At 37.1% G+C, this 17,923-nt stretch overlaps 2 protein-coding genes across 3 annotated transcripts; one reads left to right on the top strand and one right to left on the bottom strand.

Annotated features, from left to right (window-relative positions):
• The first annotated feature begins 715 nt into the window (after nt 1-715).
• LOC107489266 (isopentenyl phosphate kinase) lies at nt 716-10,563 on the top strand. Of its 2 annotated transcripts, XM_016110021.3 has the most exons (11): nt 718-1,166; nt 1,533-1,630; nt 2,443-2,485; nt 8,301-8,362; nt 8,451-8,507; nt 8,937-8,972; nt 9,052-9,129; nt 9,489-9,555; nt 9,645-9,698; nt 9,990-10,093; nt 10,189-10,563. In XM_016110021.3, exons 1-11 carry the CDS (start codon nt 869-871, stop codon nt 10,282-10,284), a joined length of 993 nt encoding a protein of 330 aa, XP_015965507.1. In that variant the 5' UTR covers nt 718-868; the 3' UTR covers nt 10,285-10,563. The 2 variants fall into 2 exon arrangements, with proteins under 2 accessions (XP_020998325.1, XP_015965507.1); XM_021142666.2 differs by lacking the exons at nt 1,533-1,630; nt 2,443-2,485 and having other exon boundaries at nt 716-1,166.
• Nucleotides 10,564-10,754: 191 nt separating this feature from the next.
• LOC107489267 (eukaryotic translation initiation factor 5A-like) lies at nt 10,755-12,919 on the bottom strand. Its single transcript, XM_016110023.3, has 5 exons — nt 12,758-12,919; nt 12,182-12,304; nt 11,990-12,046; nt 11,307-11,381; nt 10,755-11,040 (listed from the first exon to the last, which is right to left on the bottom strand). Exons 1-5 carry the CDS (start codon nt 12,878-12,880, stop codon nt 10,939-10,941), a joined length of 480 nt encoding a protein of 159 aa, XP_015965509.1. The 5' UTR covers nt 12,881-12,919; the 3' UTR covers nt 10,755-10,938.
• Between the last annotated feature and the right edge of the window lie 5,004 nt (nt 12,920-17,923).

The following is a 17,923-nucleotide window of genomic DNA, read 5'->3' on the forward strand; positions in this document are numbered from 1 at the left end:
TTAATGAGGAGAGAGAATGCTGAAAACTAGGGTTTTGGTTTAGTTATGTTGGGTCAAGGGCCCACTTTGGATCCGGTTGGCCCGGTTTGGCCCGTTCGGTCCAATTTTGGTCCGAATTCTATAAAATTGGTACCAAAATTCTCGTCTCAATCTCCTCTATCATATTAAGCCATAAAAATCACATTTTAGGCTTTCTAGAATAAATTCTCATTTATGGGTTAATTAGCCGTTAATTAACCGGATTTTACAAAGATAAGGATAATTTAGGGATTTTAGATAGTTTTTTAGGGTTTGGATAATTTTTTCTGTAAAAACAATTTTTATGGGTACAAATGGTAATTTCTTTTTTTTATGGGTTTTTCAATTTTTGTGGGTACAAATGGTAGTTTACTCCAAAAAAAAAACCATACGTAGCATTATTGAGTTTTCAAAACTCACCGAGGGAGAGAGAAGAGAGAAAAGAATGGCGATCGACAAAATCCTAAATTCTCTACTGTCGCTGTAGCTGTCGTTGCACTAGCCGTCGTTGCAGTCACCAGTTCTGCTGCCGTTGCTGCCACAGTTGTCGCAGGAAGCTCATGAATCGAGCCACCTCCTCTATCAATCCGAGCGAAGCATAGATAGATTTTTTTTTTGTTTTTACATTTCTCCAAACTTCTTTTCCTTTTTTTTATTTATTTATTTTTTAAAAAAAATAAAGGAAATGGGCAAATGGCTCAATAGCTCTAACCATGTCATGTGTGAAGGATGTCTCACAGGAAAAGAGATTCCACTCATAAGTAATAATAGCGCAGTGTGTGAAGTTCACATTTCCATGATAACATTGGTCAACTTTGGGTAGACCTAGCCACAGTCACCTGTCACCTTGATGGATTTGGAGGAGCAACAGACCTTGCCCCATTCTCCCTTCGCTCAACCAATTCGCTGTATAGTTAAACTCGGAGGTGCTGCAATTACTTGTAAAAATGAGTTAGAGATGATAAATGACGAGATTCTTCACAAGGTGGCTGAACAGCTGAGGCAGGCAATGATTTCATCTTCTCAGAAGCCTCCTGGGATGGATTGGAGCAAGAGACATGGTGCCTCAGAAATCTGTTGCAACCCCGATGAATTCAAAGATCATTCCGTCATTGATTGTAGTCCTTTCATTGTTGTTCATGGAGCAGGTTCCTCTATTCTGGCTTTATTCTTTTCCTGGTTATTAAATATCCATTTTGCTCTCTAGACATTAAATTAGGTCAGTTTAACTTTTCAATAATCAATTTGATGGGAATTTTATCACATTGAACAAATGGAACTCACCTATTCTAGCCATGTCCAAAACTTTGTACTCAGTTAACTGTTATACGAATAAGAAATTTAAACAGAAACTTCTATAGGTATAATATTCTTCCTTCTCCATTGCTTCAATGGATTGAGTTAGTAATGTTTTTGTATTTAACCTGTGGTACATTATATTTGGTGTTTAAAAACTAGATCTTAGTTCTTCATGATATAGAGCTAATTCATAATAGGGTCGATGGTTCTGTCAGGTTCTTTTGGGCATTTCCAAGCTAGCAAATCTGGTGTCCACAAAGGACAGCTGAATAAACCTATTGTCAAGGGTGGTTTCGTTGCTACCAGAATTTCTGTAAGTAATCATTGGAAAACTTTTTATAAGATCTCTCTGCTGTTGTAATTAAAAAACTTGTAAACTAGTGCAGCAGGATGTTAACCACTTCTCCAAACTCAAATTAGTGCTAATCAATCTTTGTCCTCGAATTTCAATATGAAACTCACATACCTTTATTTCTGAATCCAGTTTATACGCTGATATTGTATCCATTTTTTGGAGAAATTTTCTTATCAAATTTGTAACCGTTTTGGATTTGTTAAATGCTTCCTAATCAATATCAAACATCAAAAGTTTAGCACTGCATTTTCTTATCTGAGTCTACTAATATTTATACAAAATTAAAGCACTCCTCTAGTCCCCAAAAAGATGCCTTCTAAGTCTAGTTTATGCATAAAAGTCATAGTTACTAACTTTGAAGTAGAGGAGAATATCACTGGATTGCCTTAGAAATGACATTGACTGGTGCAATTTGGAATATGGCCTATCATTTTCATAGTCTCAAAGTGTAGCCTATACATATCAAGTATATTTTCCCACTTGAGATTAATAAAAAAATTGACTGAAAATGTGACAGACCTGATGATTAGGGTGTTTTGTTGCACCAAATTTATATAGCAAAAGTTGGCCAAGTGATAGCTCTAGAGTTTTTTTGATATATTAGTTATTGTTGTTTCCACTTAGGTCAGTTTTGCTGATATTTTAAAAATCCTAAAAACAAATATGCACTGCCTTCTATTTTGTTGTTTGAAGACAATTGCTGTAGTACAAATTGCTCACAGAATGTGGATCTCCTCCATTCTTATCATGTCATTTATTTCCAATTTCAGGTAACTACTCTCAATCTTGCAATAGTTAGAGCACTGGCCCGAGGTAGTGTGATAACTATCTTATGCTTCTTGTTGTTTGTGCGTGTACAAGTTTTTTTTTTTTCCCCGACAACGGCGCCAATGTTCCGAGGCGTATCGGAAACGGGCTGTAAGGTATTTTGGGCTTAAGAGTAAGAGGTTGGAGGTGGTGGTGAAGGTCTTGAATGGTCTCCTTCACGTTGGCTCTGAAATGGTGGTGGGGGATACATGCAAAGGACTCCGATACTTAAGTTAGCAAAAGTTTTAAGCAAGTTTGTATAAATTAGGATTGAGAAATATTTGAGTTTGATGGGGTATTTATAGAGGTTACTTTTGAATCTTCCCTTTTGTAGTAGTGGATGGTTTCTTACTCAATATTTGGGAAGTTACCCTCACGTAAAGGTGGTTACTGATATGTGGATATATCAGAAGTAGTGGAATGACAAGCTATTACTTGCCACGCAAGAAGGGCCGGGCACGGGTCATGGTATCCGTGCCCCAAGTAGGTTGGATAGGATATATGAATGGAGTGAGACAAGGATTGTTTTTGGATGAATTCCCTTAAGAGTATCATCTCTCAGCATCAATATATATATACATAGGTACAGAAATAAAATCCCTTAATGCTAGGAGATATGATAGAATCAGATCCCTTAATACTAGGAGATCCAACATAATCAAATATCTAAAGAGGGAAACTATATCAAAACAGATCTAATCAGATATTCAACACTCCCCCTCAAGCTGGAGCATATAAATCATATGCACCAAGCTTGTTACATATGTATTGTATCCGAGGACCCCGGAGAGCTTTGGTGAAAATATCTGCAAGTTGATCGTTGGAGTTGACAAAGGCTGTTACTATTTCCCCACTTTGCAACTTCTCTCTTATGAAATGGCAATCAATCTCTATGTGCTTGGTCCGTTCATGAAACACAGGGTTGGAAGCAATATGTAAGGCAGCTTGATTATCGCACACCAGTTCCATCTTACTCGGCTCACAAAACTTAAGTTCCTTAACTAATTGCTTCAACCATATAAGTTCACATGTGGCAAGCGCCATAGCTCTATATTCAGCTTCCGCACTAGATCTTGCTACAACACTTTGCTTCTTACTCTTCAAGATATCAAGTTTCCACCAATAAAAACACAATAACCAGATGTAAAACGTCTATCGGATGGAGATCCTGCCCAATCTGCATCAGTATACCCAACAATCTGGTTATGTCCTTTATCTTCATACAACAAACCTTTTCCTGGAGCACCTTTGATATATCTAAGGACTCTAACAGCTGCGTCCCAATGACTATCGCATGGGGAGTCAAGAAACTGACTTAGGATACTTGTGGCAAATGAAATATATGGCCGAGTGACTGTCAAATAATTCAATTGGCCAATTAATCTGCGATAGATATCTGCCAGGATATGCAAGAGGTTCTCCTTGTTCTGGACTAAGTTTTGTGTTGGGATCCATTGGTGTATCTACAGGTCTAGAATCCAACATTCCGGTTTCTTCAAGAATATCCAGAGCATATTTTCTCTGTGAGATACAGATCCCAGCATTAGATTGTGCCACTTCAATTCCTAGGAAATATTTTAACTTCCCCATATCCTTAGTCTGAAAGTGATCAAACAAGTGCTGTTTTAACTGAGTGATTCCCTCATGATCATCTCCAGTAATGACAATATCATCCACATAAACAACCAGATATATGGAGGTCATGGAGGAAGAATGACGGAAGAAAACTGAATGATCTGCTTCACTCTGAATCATGCCAAACTTAGAAATAACAGCACTAAAGCGACCAAACCAAGCTCGAGGGGATTGTTTCAAGCCATATAAAGATCGGCGTAAACGACATACTAAGTCGGAAGACTCCCCCTGAGCAACAAACCCGGGAGGTTGCTCCATGTATACTTCCTCCTCGAGATCACCATGTAAGAAGGCATTTTTAATATCAAGTTGATGAAGAGGCCAATGACGAATGGCAGCCATAGAAAGAAAAAGACGAACAGAGGCCATCTTCGCAACAGGAGAGAAGGTATCACCATAGTCCAAACCAAAGATTTGAGTGTAGCCCTTAGCCACAAGGTGGGCTTTTAATCGATCAATGGTTCCGTCTGAGCCGACCTTAATAGTATAGATCCAACGACAACCCACAGTAGATTTGCCCGGTGGCAATGGAACAAGATCCCAAGTACCAGTAGAATGTAAGGTAGACATCTCCTCAATCATAGCCTGGCGCCACCCTGGATGTGAAAGAGCGTCTGCTGTTGTTTTGGGTATAGAAACAGAAGACAAAGAGGAGGTAAAAGCATAGTGCGAAGATGATAAACGATGGTAACTAAGAAAATTATAAATAGGATTAGGATTACGAGTGGAACGAGTACCTTGTCTGAGAGCAATAGGAGGACTACTGCTAACTCCCGAAGAAGGATCCAAGGACGGTTCAACCACGGGTTCAGGAGATGAGTTATCTTGGACTGCAGGTCGTGGGCGGCGATGATAAACCTGGAGAGGCTTTGTGGGAATAGGAGGCCCATCTAAGTAAGGAACAGGAAGCACCTCCGTAATGGAAGGTGAAGTGATGTCGGGTGCAGAGAAAAAAGGGGTATTCTCAAGAAAAGTGACATCGGCAGACACGAAGAAACGATTAAGAGCTGGAGAATAACAACGATAACCCTTTTGAAATCGAGTGTACCCTAAGAAAACACATTTGATAGAGCGAGCAGTTAACTTGTCTTTGCCTGGGGTAAGATCATAGATGAAACAAGTACAACCAAAGACTCGTAGTGGAAGAGAAAAAATGTGCTCATGAGGAAATAAAATGGAATGAGGAACTTGATTTTGCAAAACAGAAGAAGGCATACGATTAATTAAATAACATGCAGTCAGAACAGCCTCACCCCAAAACTTAAGGGGAACATGAGTATGGAGAAGAAGAGTGCGAGCAGTTTCAATCAAGTGACGATGTTTACGCTCAGCCACACCATTCTGTTGAGGGGTATGAGGACAAGATGACTGATGTAGAATGCCTTGAGAGGACAAGTAAGACGAAAAGGGTGCTGAAAAATACTCACGAGCATTATCACTTCGTAAAATTTTAATTGAAGTTTTGAATTGGTTTTGAATTTCAGAACAAAAAGACTTGAAATGTACAAATAATTCAGATCTGTCCTTCATTAAATATAACCAAGTGCAACGAGAAAAGTCGTCAATAAAGGTGACAAAATAACGAAAACCAGAATGAGAAGTAACCCGACTAGGTCCCCATACATCAGAATGAATAATAGAAAAGGGAGACGCAGCCTGTGTATTGACACGACTTGTAAAAGAACTATGAACATGTTTACCTAAATGACAAGTTTGACACTCTAAGGTAGTAAGACGAGATAAACTCGGGACCATAGCTTGTAACTTCGAGAGGCTGGGATGTCCCAGGCGACAATGGACCACGTCTGGAGACTCAACAGCAGCAACAGAAGACACAGTAGTAGTGGGTAAGGCAAGCCGATACAGTCCTTGAGACTCACATCCTGTACCAATCGTCTGTCCGGTCCTTCGATCCTGCACAATGACGGAGTCAGCAAAAAAGGTAACAGAACAATTGAGAGAACGAGTAAGTTGGCTAATAGAAATCAAATTGAAAGGACAATTGGGCATGTAAAGAACAGATTTCAAAGGTAATGTAGGAAGAGGAGTAGCTTGACCTATTCCCTTAGCACCAATTTTAGAACCATCAGCCAAAGTGATAGAAGGAAGAAATGCAGGGTGTTCAAGTTTAGAGAGGACAGAAGAAGTACTAGAAATGTGATCAGAAGCACTTGAGTCAAGGACCCATGGTCCAAGAGAAGAGGAATGAGAGATACAAGCTACAGAATTACCAGAGTGGGCCACCGAAGCAACGGGAGTAGATGCCTGCTTTGAAGCTTGGTACTTGAGAAACTCATCATAATCATTGCCAGAGACAAATATCCCTTGTGGTTGTGCGGCGGAGTGAACGTCAGATGGCTCATTAGTTTGGACAACATTAGCTACCTTGGTAGGACGACCATGGAGAGCATAACATTTATCCTGAGTATGACCAATCCTATGGCAATGGGTACAACTAAGGCGAGTATGATTACCACGACCATTACCACGACCCCCACGGCCGCCGCGAGTGGGCACTTGAAAGGACACTTGAGAAGAAGATTGGGATGCCAATGCAGTTTGGTCGAAAGTATGGGTCTCAAGAGAGGGGCCGGATTGCAAGAGTCGTGCAAATACGTCTTGAAGGGAAGGAACGGGTGAGGTGCCCAATATTTGTTGCCGAAGAGATTCAAGTTCAGCTGGCAACCCAAGTAATGTAAGTACCAAAAACAGCTTTCCCTGTTGAGCATGATGGTCATCAGCATTAGACACATAGGGAAGAAGAGTCGAAAACTCTTCCTTGACAGCTTCCACAGCCCCAACATAAGATTCCATATCAGTTCCTTGAAGCTGTAAACTACACAGCTTCTTAGCAACATGGTAAAGTCTTGCAATGTCATTAGTGTATAAAGCTTTAGCACGATCCCACACCTTTTTACAAGTTTTGTAAGCCCGAAACATAGTCAGCTTTGGTGGATCAATGGTCTGCCACATAAGGTTACATAGCTGGGCATCAATCTTCTTCCAAGTGGTTTTGTCAGCGGCGCGAACATCATCAACAGATTTAGTAAGGTGGTCTTCATAGCCTTGGCCCATGAACCAAAGTTCCACAGAATCAGCCCAAGAAAGGTAATTTTTGGCACCCATCAATTTTTCAGAGGTCATTGTAGCGGTTCCAGAAACGACAGATGTTAGAACAGCCGGTTTACCACTATTGGAGTTGGTGTCGGGGGTTACCTCGGAAGACATGATGGTAGACACTCAGAAACGGCCGGAAAACACCTGCAGAAGGGAAACGAGGGGCGGAAAAAGCCTGGGCAGCGGAGAAATTTTGGGGATAGGCCGAACTTGGCTTTCCGATTCTGATTTTGGGGTTGCTTCGGAGTGGGTTTGATGTTTGATAAGGTTTTGGCCAGAAAAAACAGTTTCTGACGAAGAGACACAGCTGATAGTGTCAGCTGGTGAGAAAAAGGGAACACGGCTGAGAGATTGCAGCCGGAAAAGAAAAAAAATAGAAACCAGAGCCGGGTCGGAACCCGCTCTGATACCAACTTGAAATATATGAATGGAGTGAGACAAGGATTGTTTTTGGATGAATTCCCTTAAGAGTATCATCTCTCAGCATCAATATATATATACATAGGTACAAAAATAAAATCCCTTAATGCTAGGAGATATGATAGAATCAGATCCCTTAATACTAGGAGATCCAACATAATCAAATTTCTAAAGAGGGAAACTATATCAAAACAGATCTAATCAGATATTCAACAAGGTCAACCAGTGTAGCTCTTGGAATGATCTCTTTGGATCTGGATAGCTTCCATTGGGTCCAGCTACCTTTTGGTCATGGCTTTATTTGGGTCATGGTATGAACAGTATCTAACTTTTGTTTTAGGCTTTTATCCTATTATGTTCATGATAGAAGCATGATATACCTACAACTTAGTCAGTAATATTGAGAATTGGTCACTTGGTAATTATCTTTCTCTACTTATCTTCTGTTTTTGTTAGTGAAAAAGAAAGAAACATGTAAAACATATTTGAAACTCAACTCTATTTGTAAACAAATTTATGAGCTATGTGCTGCACAGCCTGCACTGTAAGTGAGTACATGTTGCAGCGGTTTTTCATCAATTTTTTCGCTACATGTTCGCTTCAAAAGTAGAAATGTCATTATAAAATTATATTTGTTTCTTTTATGCAGAGGGCATTCCTTCAATTGGAATGTCACCTTTCTCTTGTGGATGGTTTACCAAGGAGAAACATGTTAGTGAACTTATTAATGATTATAGATTTCTTTTCTCTTCCTTTTCATATGAAGTTATTCGTCTATGTTCATATTCAACATGTGCAGATATCTTCAGGTGATTTATCTTCAGTAGCTAAGGCAATCGAGTCAGGATTTACTCCTGTAAGATTGAATTCCTTAATCCATATCGTTTGAAGCTTTCAAAAATGTTTCTACCATTCTTCAACTTTTCTTTGTGTGTGAATGTTTTTAATATTGTTACTTCTATTCATTTTAGTAGGTATGGAAGATGATAAACTAGGTGAGAAATCCTGAAATCATGGTTTATCAATGACAATCATGAATGATTTATGTATAGAAATATAAGGAGACTAAAGACTTGTTCATTCTTTCTTTAATAAAGTCATAATTTAAATTGGCATCGTCTTAATTTTCATCCTTACAGTCTTAAATTGAACTCTTACATTTTTTGCACAGAATCAGTATGTATGTTCACTTTCGGTTTTACTTTGAAGGTTCTGATTTCTGTAATTGTACTTTTCTTCTTTTTTCTTCTCGCTTTAAGTAACGTGGGGATTGTTGGTTGTGTAGGTTCTACATGGAGATGCTGTGTTTGATGATATTCAAGTAGTGACTCAATTCATTTTGCTTCATTGTTCATTTATCAATTATGGATACGAAATTTTTAATACTAACATGCTTTCAGGGATGCAGTATTTTGAGTGGAGATGTTATCATTAGTCATCTGGCAGCATACTCAAAGCCTAAATATGTTGTTTTCATGGTATCCATTATATGTTATATATAACCATATGTATCCTTGAATAGCTGCAAATACAAAATTCTTCCGAGCATAATAAGCAAAAAATTGTGATTAGAGTATTTGCAGTGACAAATATCATGAGGGTAATGGCTAAACTGTTTGTCTAACAAAAGTGTGTTAGTTCAAAAGCATGATAAATTGATAATGACTGTGTTGGGTGAAATCCGAAGCAAAATGCACTTAACCACTAGCATGTATGCATATGTAAGATAGATTGCATGAATCAATATTGCATTGGAGTCTTGGAGCAGCCCATCACAATATTATTATATATCTGAAATTTTATGAAACATTCATAAATGTTTTCATTCAAGTAAAAGACAGATGTATATGGCGTATATGATCGCCCACCAACAGAACCTGATGCAATGCTGTTAAAGGAAATCGGTGAGCACTTGTTACAAACTTGATATTCCATATGGGCGGATACCTTGGTGGTTGATCGTCTCATTGCCGATTTTTTTCAACTATGACAGCTGTCGCTGAAGATGGAAGCTGGTCAGTCATAAATCCAAAGTTGCAGAACTCGGGTAAGCAGATTTTTGTAAATCATTACTGAAAAACCTTAAGCGATGGTGACAAAATGCATGCACAATTTACAATTATATACTCATAATGTTATATTAAAAAAAAAAGGTTGGTAGAGTCAAATGCCCTAGTTGTGGAAAATGGATATGTCCCTGGTTACCACTTATGACCAATGATCAATTCTAAGAATTTACGAAGTTCTTATGTTTACTTCTCTTTAAACCACTAATTTTACATGTATGTTTGGCGTTGATTATATGAACTTAATTTTATTGGCTTGTTTCCCGCTGCAGTTGAGTTGACTGTTGCCGCTCATGATACAACTGGTGGAATGGAAACAAAGATATCCGAAGCTGCAATGATAGCAAAGCTTGGAATTGATGTCTACATTGTAAAAGTAAACTCCTTTTCAAAATATATAAATAAAACTTTGTTATTCTTATCATCGTTTATATCTTAGAGCTCGTAATGTTGAAACTGCAATATTTTCAGGCAGCAACCAGCCACTCATTAAGGGCTTTAAGTGGAGTTCTGAGAAGCGGCATTCCCAATGACTGGCTTGGGACAGTAGTTCGATCTTCAAGATAAGTCAATAAATCTGCCATAACACGAACTTTTGCTTCACTCCAAATCATCAAACGTGATTTAGTGATTTCTAGGGCTCCTCATGATTCTGAATAAGTTATATTCTAACATATGTCTTACAGAAACTACTCAATTTACTGCCTATATTTCAGTGATGTTCAGTATATTATACAAGCTGTGAACTGAGTCACCGATGATGTTTTATATTTTCCATGTATTGACGTTATATTGTGCATCTTGCGCATCACTCAAACAGTTTAAACTAGAAGTATTGTTCTGACATTTTTTACCCTTTGGATCTTCTGAGATTACTTCAGGAGAATTTATGGATGTTTTGCAATTGTTTGTTCGAGCAACTTTCATTTTTGGTTCTTGATTTAGAACGTAGCTTAAAGTTGTCTGGTTTCTATCTTTATTTTTTGTTAGAACAATACTAATATTGAGAACACTAATGTGTGTGTTAAGAACTCCTGTACATATAAAGTCACAAAGTAGACAACTAGACATTTCAAGAATGGTGCACATTTTGGCATAAATTAGCACATAAAACCATATAAGTATAATTAAAAGGAAAAGATTGCTATTTATAATCTTCTTTGCAACTTATGCTTTCCAGTTCCAGCATTAAAGTGACATGGAAGTATGGAACATGGCCTACTACTTGGGGCCAATGTCCTTAAGGCCACAAATCTGCTCCTCGCCCATGGAAGACATAACTGACACGACCAAATCCTTACCCTCAGCAAATCCATCCTTGATCTGCATACAAGTTAATTCTAATAAAGACAAATATCTAATATTCTCATCTTCAATAATGTGACTAATAACTGGTGAAACTGTGAAATGTTATTAAATATTCACACACATTTTGCTGACTCTTCTTCACCACTGGATGTGGTGCAATATTGTAGTGTATATGACTTGCACCCCATTCAATGGTGGAGAAAAGTTGACTCAGTCTACAAAAAAAAGATAAGATATGTATGAGAATCACTTCTCAATGTAGAAAGGTCAAGCATCCCAACCTGTGAAAGTAGACTTTCATCACTTGGAAGCTTAAGATCATCCTTAGTGCCACCCGTCTCAGTGAGCAGACTCACCTAACACATTCAAATGAAAATAGAGAAATACTAGGAGGACATCATAATTCATTATTTTTGTCCATTACTTATCCATCAACTTAATTCTTTTAATCTAGTTCTTTTAGTCTAGTAATCCAACAACATATTTTATCCCATACTTTTAAATATTGATAGTTATCTGATGGCTAAAAACAATAAATTTTGATGACTATCTAACATTTTTCCAAACAGTTTCATGAAAATTAAATAAAGAAAACTCTACTCATAATGAGTTCTTCAACATTAAAAATGGTTAGTTTCATCATTTAATGCCATTTTCCTTGGTCTTTGAGGTATCTCTAAATGATTGTTGTGAAAATCAAATTACAAATTCAGTTTTTTATTATATCTTCTGTCTCTTACAACTATGTGTATTATGAAAAATAATTTATTCTTTGAAAAAAAAAAAAGAATTCGTTATACTATTTAAATAGTCATAAAAAAATAGTAAATAAAAATTTATTGGATGACACTATGCATCAAACTTAACCTCAAAGTTAATGATATAAGTGCAATGTAGAGTGTTGTGTGACCAAAAACGAAAGGAGCGAGGAAACAAGATTAAGGAGTCAAGAGCGCAATCATACAAATCCATCCTCGGAGATATCAATGAGCTGGTAGTCAGTTCGGTTGACATGAGGAACCTAAAACAAAACAATGCAAGGATTTGTAATTTATTGAATAATGATAATGATAATAATAATAACAACAACCACCACCCTAAAATCGTAAATAAACATGACATGATCTTATTCGAGTAAAATTCCAGAGTGTCATACATCACAGTTATGGGAAGATGGGACAATATCTTCAAGCTTCTTCCCAGTGAAAATGTCAATACCAACAAAGTGACACTTCGCGTGTCCATGCTTCCCAGTTTTCGAAGTTGAAACCTCTACAACCTGTCACCATATATTTTTTTTCAAAGAATCACCTTGGTTTCAATCAATTAAACAACCACAATTGTCGAGAGAAATATAAACATACAACGCTTAGGATTATAAGTTAATATCATAATCCAGAGTTTAAGATTTAGAACGGTAATTTTAAGGTCATTTTCACCTTCCAGATTAGTGTGTTAAATTTTTATCTTATTTATGTTAAACAAATATTGCTCATGCAATTGTGAGTCGGTAGAATTCTTCACGCAATTGTGAGTCGGTAGAATTTGTATGTGACCGCCATTATATTCAACGAATAATTGATGCATGTTTCAACTAAAATATGCTACATTTTCATTATTATTCTAATATAGAAAAAAGAAAAGGTATAAAATTGGGTTACAAGAGGGATCCGAGAGAAAAGAATTAAAGAAATGAATGAGCAGAAAATAGAAAAGAGAGAGAGGACGGGACCTTGCAAGGTCTGTTTTTGATAACAATGTAAGCATTCTTCCTAATGGTTCCAGCTTGTTGTGGATATGTTTTTGATGCTCCTGCATCACCCTTAGCCTCGAAATGGTGCTCCTCATCAGACATTGTTTTCTTATTATTCAAAACTCAGATTAGGATAATTGAACTCTTCTCTTCACAAACAAAGATACAGAGCTAAAAAAAATAGGATGAATTTAAGTATGTGAATCTAAATCTTGTTATATAGATATATTTTTAGTAAAAACAACTGGTTTCGGATTAAACAATTTTGGTCATATTTTGAAAGAAAAGTAATTTATTTTACTATCATATTTGTTTAAAATTTAATTGTCTAATAAAATTTGTTAAATTTTTTTTGGTTAAGCATACATAAGTTTCAACTTGTGATCTAAAATACACTAGAGATCAATTAGATGTTTATTTTATATTTTTTTTCAAACATTTCTTTACTTAAAAACAAAGTTAACAAATAAAAAAAACTAGCTGCTTAGAAAAGATTTTTATTGAATTTTGTTGGTTTATTTTTTTAATGTAATAGCACGAGTATTAGTCAACATAATATTTTTCATAGATGAAAATTGTTCATATCCTAGTCCAAAAACGAAGCCAGACTAAAAGTGGACAAACCCAATCTATAAAAGAAATGTTCAGGAAACCTCCCTTCATCTGCCCGACCTACATGGGAAATGGACTCATCAATCCACGTGTCCGACCTGTGTGCAGAATCTTAACTGCACTGAGAAATCAGCTTCACAATTCAAATTTGAGATCTAAATAACCTCTATACAGAATGGAAAGTAACCACCCAACAATATAGGTGGGTAAGTTACAAAAAGATAACAAAGATTATCTTTCTACGGCAGAAATACCCTACTCTACACAGGTATTTATGAATCCCAACTCACTTAAACCTGCCTAAAATCCTTACTAACTTAGGCATCAGAGTTTCTTGCAGGTACCACACCCTATCCTCCCTCAAAGAACTCGAACAGCGCCATGTTGGAGGAGACATTGGATTCCCAGTCAGAAGGAATTTGGACCTCATGTTCAAGCCCAAATTATTAGTTTCATGTAATTCCTGGAACATTGGGGCCTTTGTTAGGGACTTGGAGTTAAACACCCAACCATGGCAAACGATCATCCAGAAAATGGACAAACGGCATCCAATTTAGAACCTCAAGAGAAAAAACAACTCAATGACGACTACACAATCGTGATCCCACCACAAAAGATAGGGGGACCGATGAAGGAAGAGACAGGAATTACCCAGAGCGACGAAGAATAGGATCTGAAGTTCATAGGCCTAAAGGGTTAAGAGATAGAGATGCAACGGAATTAATGGGGTTAGTCCATGAACACCATAGTCGGTTAGAATAGCTTGAGATCGACCTGGAGTGACAACGTGAGTCTGAGAGGGCTCTACGAAGAGAGGTACGACGACATAGGAAATTGGAGAAAAAACTGGAAAGATTAGAGTCTGATCTCCATGGTAGACGACCTCGAACTGATTGGGAAGCCACACCCTCGAGAAGTGAAGACTTATTCTCAGAGAAAATCATGCGAGCAAAAGTACCTGGGAATTTCAAGAGCTCAAATATGGACCTTTTTGACAGCACGATCAACCCTGCCATCACCTAAGTAATTTCAAAAGTCGAATGTATTTAGCCAATGCCTCATATGCAACCCAGAGAAGTATATTAACATGGAAGAGGCTACTCAATTGAGAAAACCCACAACTAGACAAAGCAACCAATATTAGTCTCGAGATAAGGAGAAAGACCAGAAGAAAAAGAAAGAGTACAACTCGGACAGACTTAGGAGGTACCACACCTACACTCAGTTACAGGTTTCCTTGGTCGATGTCTATAAGGATATATGCCACACTGAAAAAATACCACCCTGAGGCCAATTTGAAGTGATGAGCCAAAATTGATACTCTCGTATATTGGCAAGTGCATCAAATCGCTCCAAGTAATACCACGATGAGTGGATATCATTCTCACGAGGATTAACAGATTGGACTAAGCAATGTCTAATTGAATCTCTAATTAGATCAATCAAACCTTGTCAAGAGGATTGTGAATCTTGAAGTAGAAGTAAAGAACAATGAACAAGTGTCTTAAAGTTGAACGGGAAAAAGCTTATGGATTTAAAAAAGTAATTAATGAGTGAGATGTTAAAGGCTTCAGAGATGTTTAACTCTTAGAAAAAGTAATGCTTATATTTTCCTACTTTGAAAGCGAAACATATATATATAAAAGATCCAAAAGAGATATATATTAAGCTCTAATCTTCTCGACCTGCGAAGCCAAGGCTGGCTAAAAATATATATATACAACCCAAAAGCATGACAAAAATATAAACATAAATCCTGTTTCTCCATAATTAACATTTAAGAGGGATATACAATTAAAAAAATACAAAAGTGGAGAACATATATAGCTAAGTACACAATATACAAGTCCCAAGATGAAATCTTCGCTTCCCAAAGAGAATCCAACATGCTCAATAAGGTACTTCATGTCTTGCATCTATAAAATAAATAATTCTCAACACGGGTGAGAACATCATCCTTTCAGATTCTCAATAGGGGTAACAGTTTTAAATAGAGATAATGTAAAACTACCCGAATTCACCAGGAAATCTTATACTTTAGTCAACCTATAGTTCAAGCCAAGGGTCCTTTCTAAACCAAACAGGGTATTTAGAACTAAATCTCAGCTAATTAGTGATCTCAGATTTCTAATTCCTCTCAGTACAAGTCATTCATATTCTCTTTTATCATAACGGTTCCAACTCAGTATTTCAGTATCATAACTCCAATCATTACCTCAGAACAACCCTCAGCACCATCGCCAGTGTGAGAGATTTCTCAGTTATGAAAATATAGGCAAAATAATACAAAAACTATACAGATAGAGAGAACAGATAAAAAATTTAGATCAAGTAGAATATAGAAATATTTAATCAAGAAGGCAAACTAATTACAAGATGCATACCAAAACCAATTACAATGATGTATGTGATCGGGGTAAAACTTGTCTCTCAACAAATTCCCATTCGGCAAGTGTACCGAATTTGTCGTCAAGTAAAAACTCACAATAGAGTGAGGTCGAATCCCACAGGGATTGATTGATCAAGCAACTTTAATTAGAGGAATGATCTAGTTGAGCGAATCCATGAATAGAGTTGATAATTGCAGAAATTAAAATAGCAAGAAAGTAAATGACTGAAAGTAAATAGCAGAATTGTAAATGGGAATGGGGGAATTGCTCATAGAAGTAAATTGCAGAAAATAAAGAGAATGGGTAAGATCAGAAATGGGGAGTTCATTGGGCTTAGGAGATGTTGCATTCTCCGGATCAATTTAATTTTCATCTCTTCCTCAATCAATGCACTCATTGATCTCCTGATAAACCCCATTTGTAGGGTTTATCTTGTGCTTGATTTAAGGGATTTTATGACCTTTTACCCACATTTATTCAATGAAATAGCATGGTTTTGTATATTCTCCTTTAATTGTGCTTAAGAGTGAAAACATGCTTTTTAGGTCTTAAAATAGCTAAATCTAATTCACCTTAATTCCATTAGATGCCTTGATATGTTTGTTAAGTGATTTAAGGTTTAGGAGGCAAAGATTGGATCAAGGGAATGAAGAAAGAAGCATGAAAAGTTGGAGAACTCATGAAGAAATGAAAGAACCGGAAAGCTGTCAAGCCAACCTCTTCACACTTAAACGACCATAACTTGAGCTACAGAGGTCCAAATGATGCGGTTCCAGTTGGGTTAGAAAGCTAACATCCAGGGCTTCGAAACGATATAAGATTTGCCATAGTTGCTACACGTATGGTGGCACGCACGTGCACAGTACGCGCACGCGCCGTTGCTGCCACCTGGTTCACTTAAAGCAAAACGTGGCCAGCGAATTCTAAAGTCTTGTGGGTCTAATCCAACTCATTTCTGATGCTATTTAACCCAAGGAGTGAGGAGGAAAACATATGTTAGTTACCATTAGTTCATTTCCACAAATTAGGATTAGTTTAGAAGTAGTTTCTAGAGAGAGAAGCTCTCACTTCTCTCTAGAATAAGGATTAGGATTAGGACTAGTTCTTAGATCTAGGTTTTAATCTTTGCTTTCTTCTACTTCTACCTTTCAATTCTTTGTTGTTACATTCATCTTCTTCCATTCCTTTGTTGTAATTTCCTTTATGTTGTTCTTATGCTTTGTTATAGATCTACTATTGTTCCTTCCATTTTCTTTCAATTCGAAAAAGGGTAATTCATAATAAATGTGTCTTCTTTGCTTTTCTATTGTTGATCTCTTGCCTTTGTAGTTAGATCTCTCTTTAATTCTTGCGATTTATGTTGTTTACTTTTATTGCCTTTTATGTGTTTGTTGAAATATCTCTTCTAGATATAGTGTAGATTTTGTTCCTCTTGGCCTAGGTAGAGTAATTAGTGACACTTGAGTTATCTAATTCCTTTGTTGATTGGTAATTGGAGAGATTGCTAATTGGTTTGGAGTGCACTAAAGCTAGTCTTTCCTTGGGAGTTGGCTAGGACTTGTGGCTCAAGTCAATTCATCCACTTGACTTTCCTTCATTTAGTAAGGGTTAACTAAGTGGTAGCAATGAACAATTCTCATCACAATTGAGAAGGATAACTAGGATAGGACTTCTAATTTTCATACCTTGCCAAGAGCCTTTTATAGTTGTTAGTTTACTTTCTTACCATTTATCTTTCATGCCTCTTATCAAAACCCCAAAAATAACTCAACCAATAACAAAACACTTCATTACAATTCCTAGGGAGAACGAACCGAGGTTTGAATACTTCGGTTTATAAAATTAGGGGTTTGTTACTCCACACCTTAATCTATGGTGTGTAGAAACTCCACCGTTGAAAATACATAAGAACAAGGTCTAGGCATGGCCGAATGGCCAGCCTTCCAATGATCTAAGAACTAGACGTCCAAAGATGATCCTCAGATCTAAAATGATCAAAAGATTCAAGGATCTAAAAATGAAAATACAATAGTAAAAGGTCCTATATGTAGAGAACTAGTAGCCTAGGATTTACAGAGATGAGTAAATGACATAAAAATCCACTTTCGGGCCCACTTGGTGTGTGCTTGGGCTGAGCATTGAA

Source organism: Arachis duranensis, chromosome 5, assembly GCF_000817695.3.
Source record: "Arachis duranensis cultivar V14167 chromosome 5, aradu.V14167.gnm2.J7QH, whole genome shotgun sequence".
NCBI lineage: Eukaryota > Viridiplantae > Streptophyta > Magnoliopsida > Fabales > Fabaceae > Arachis > Arachis duranensis.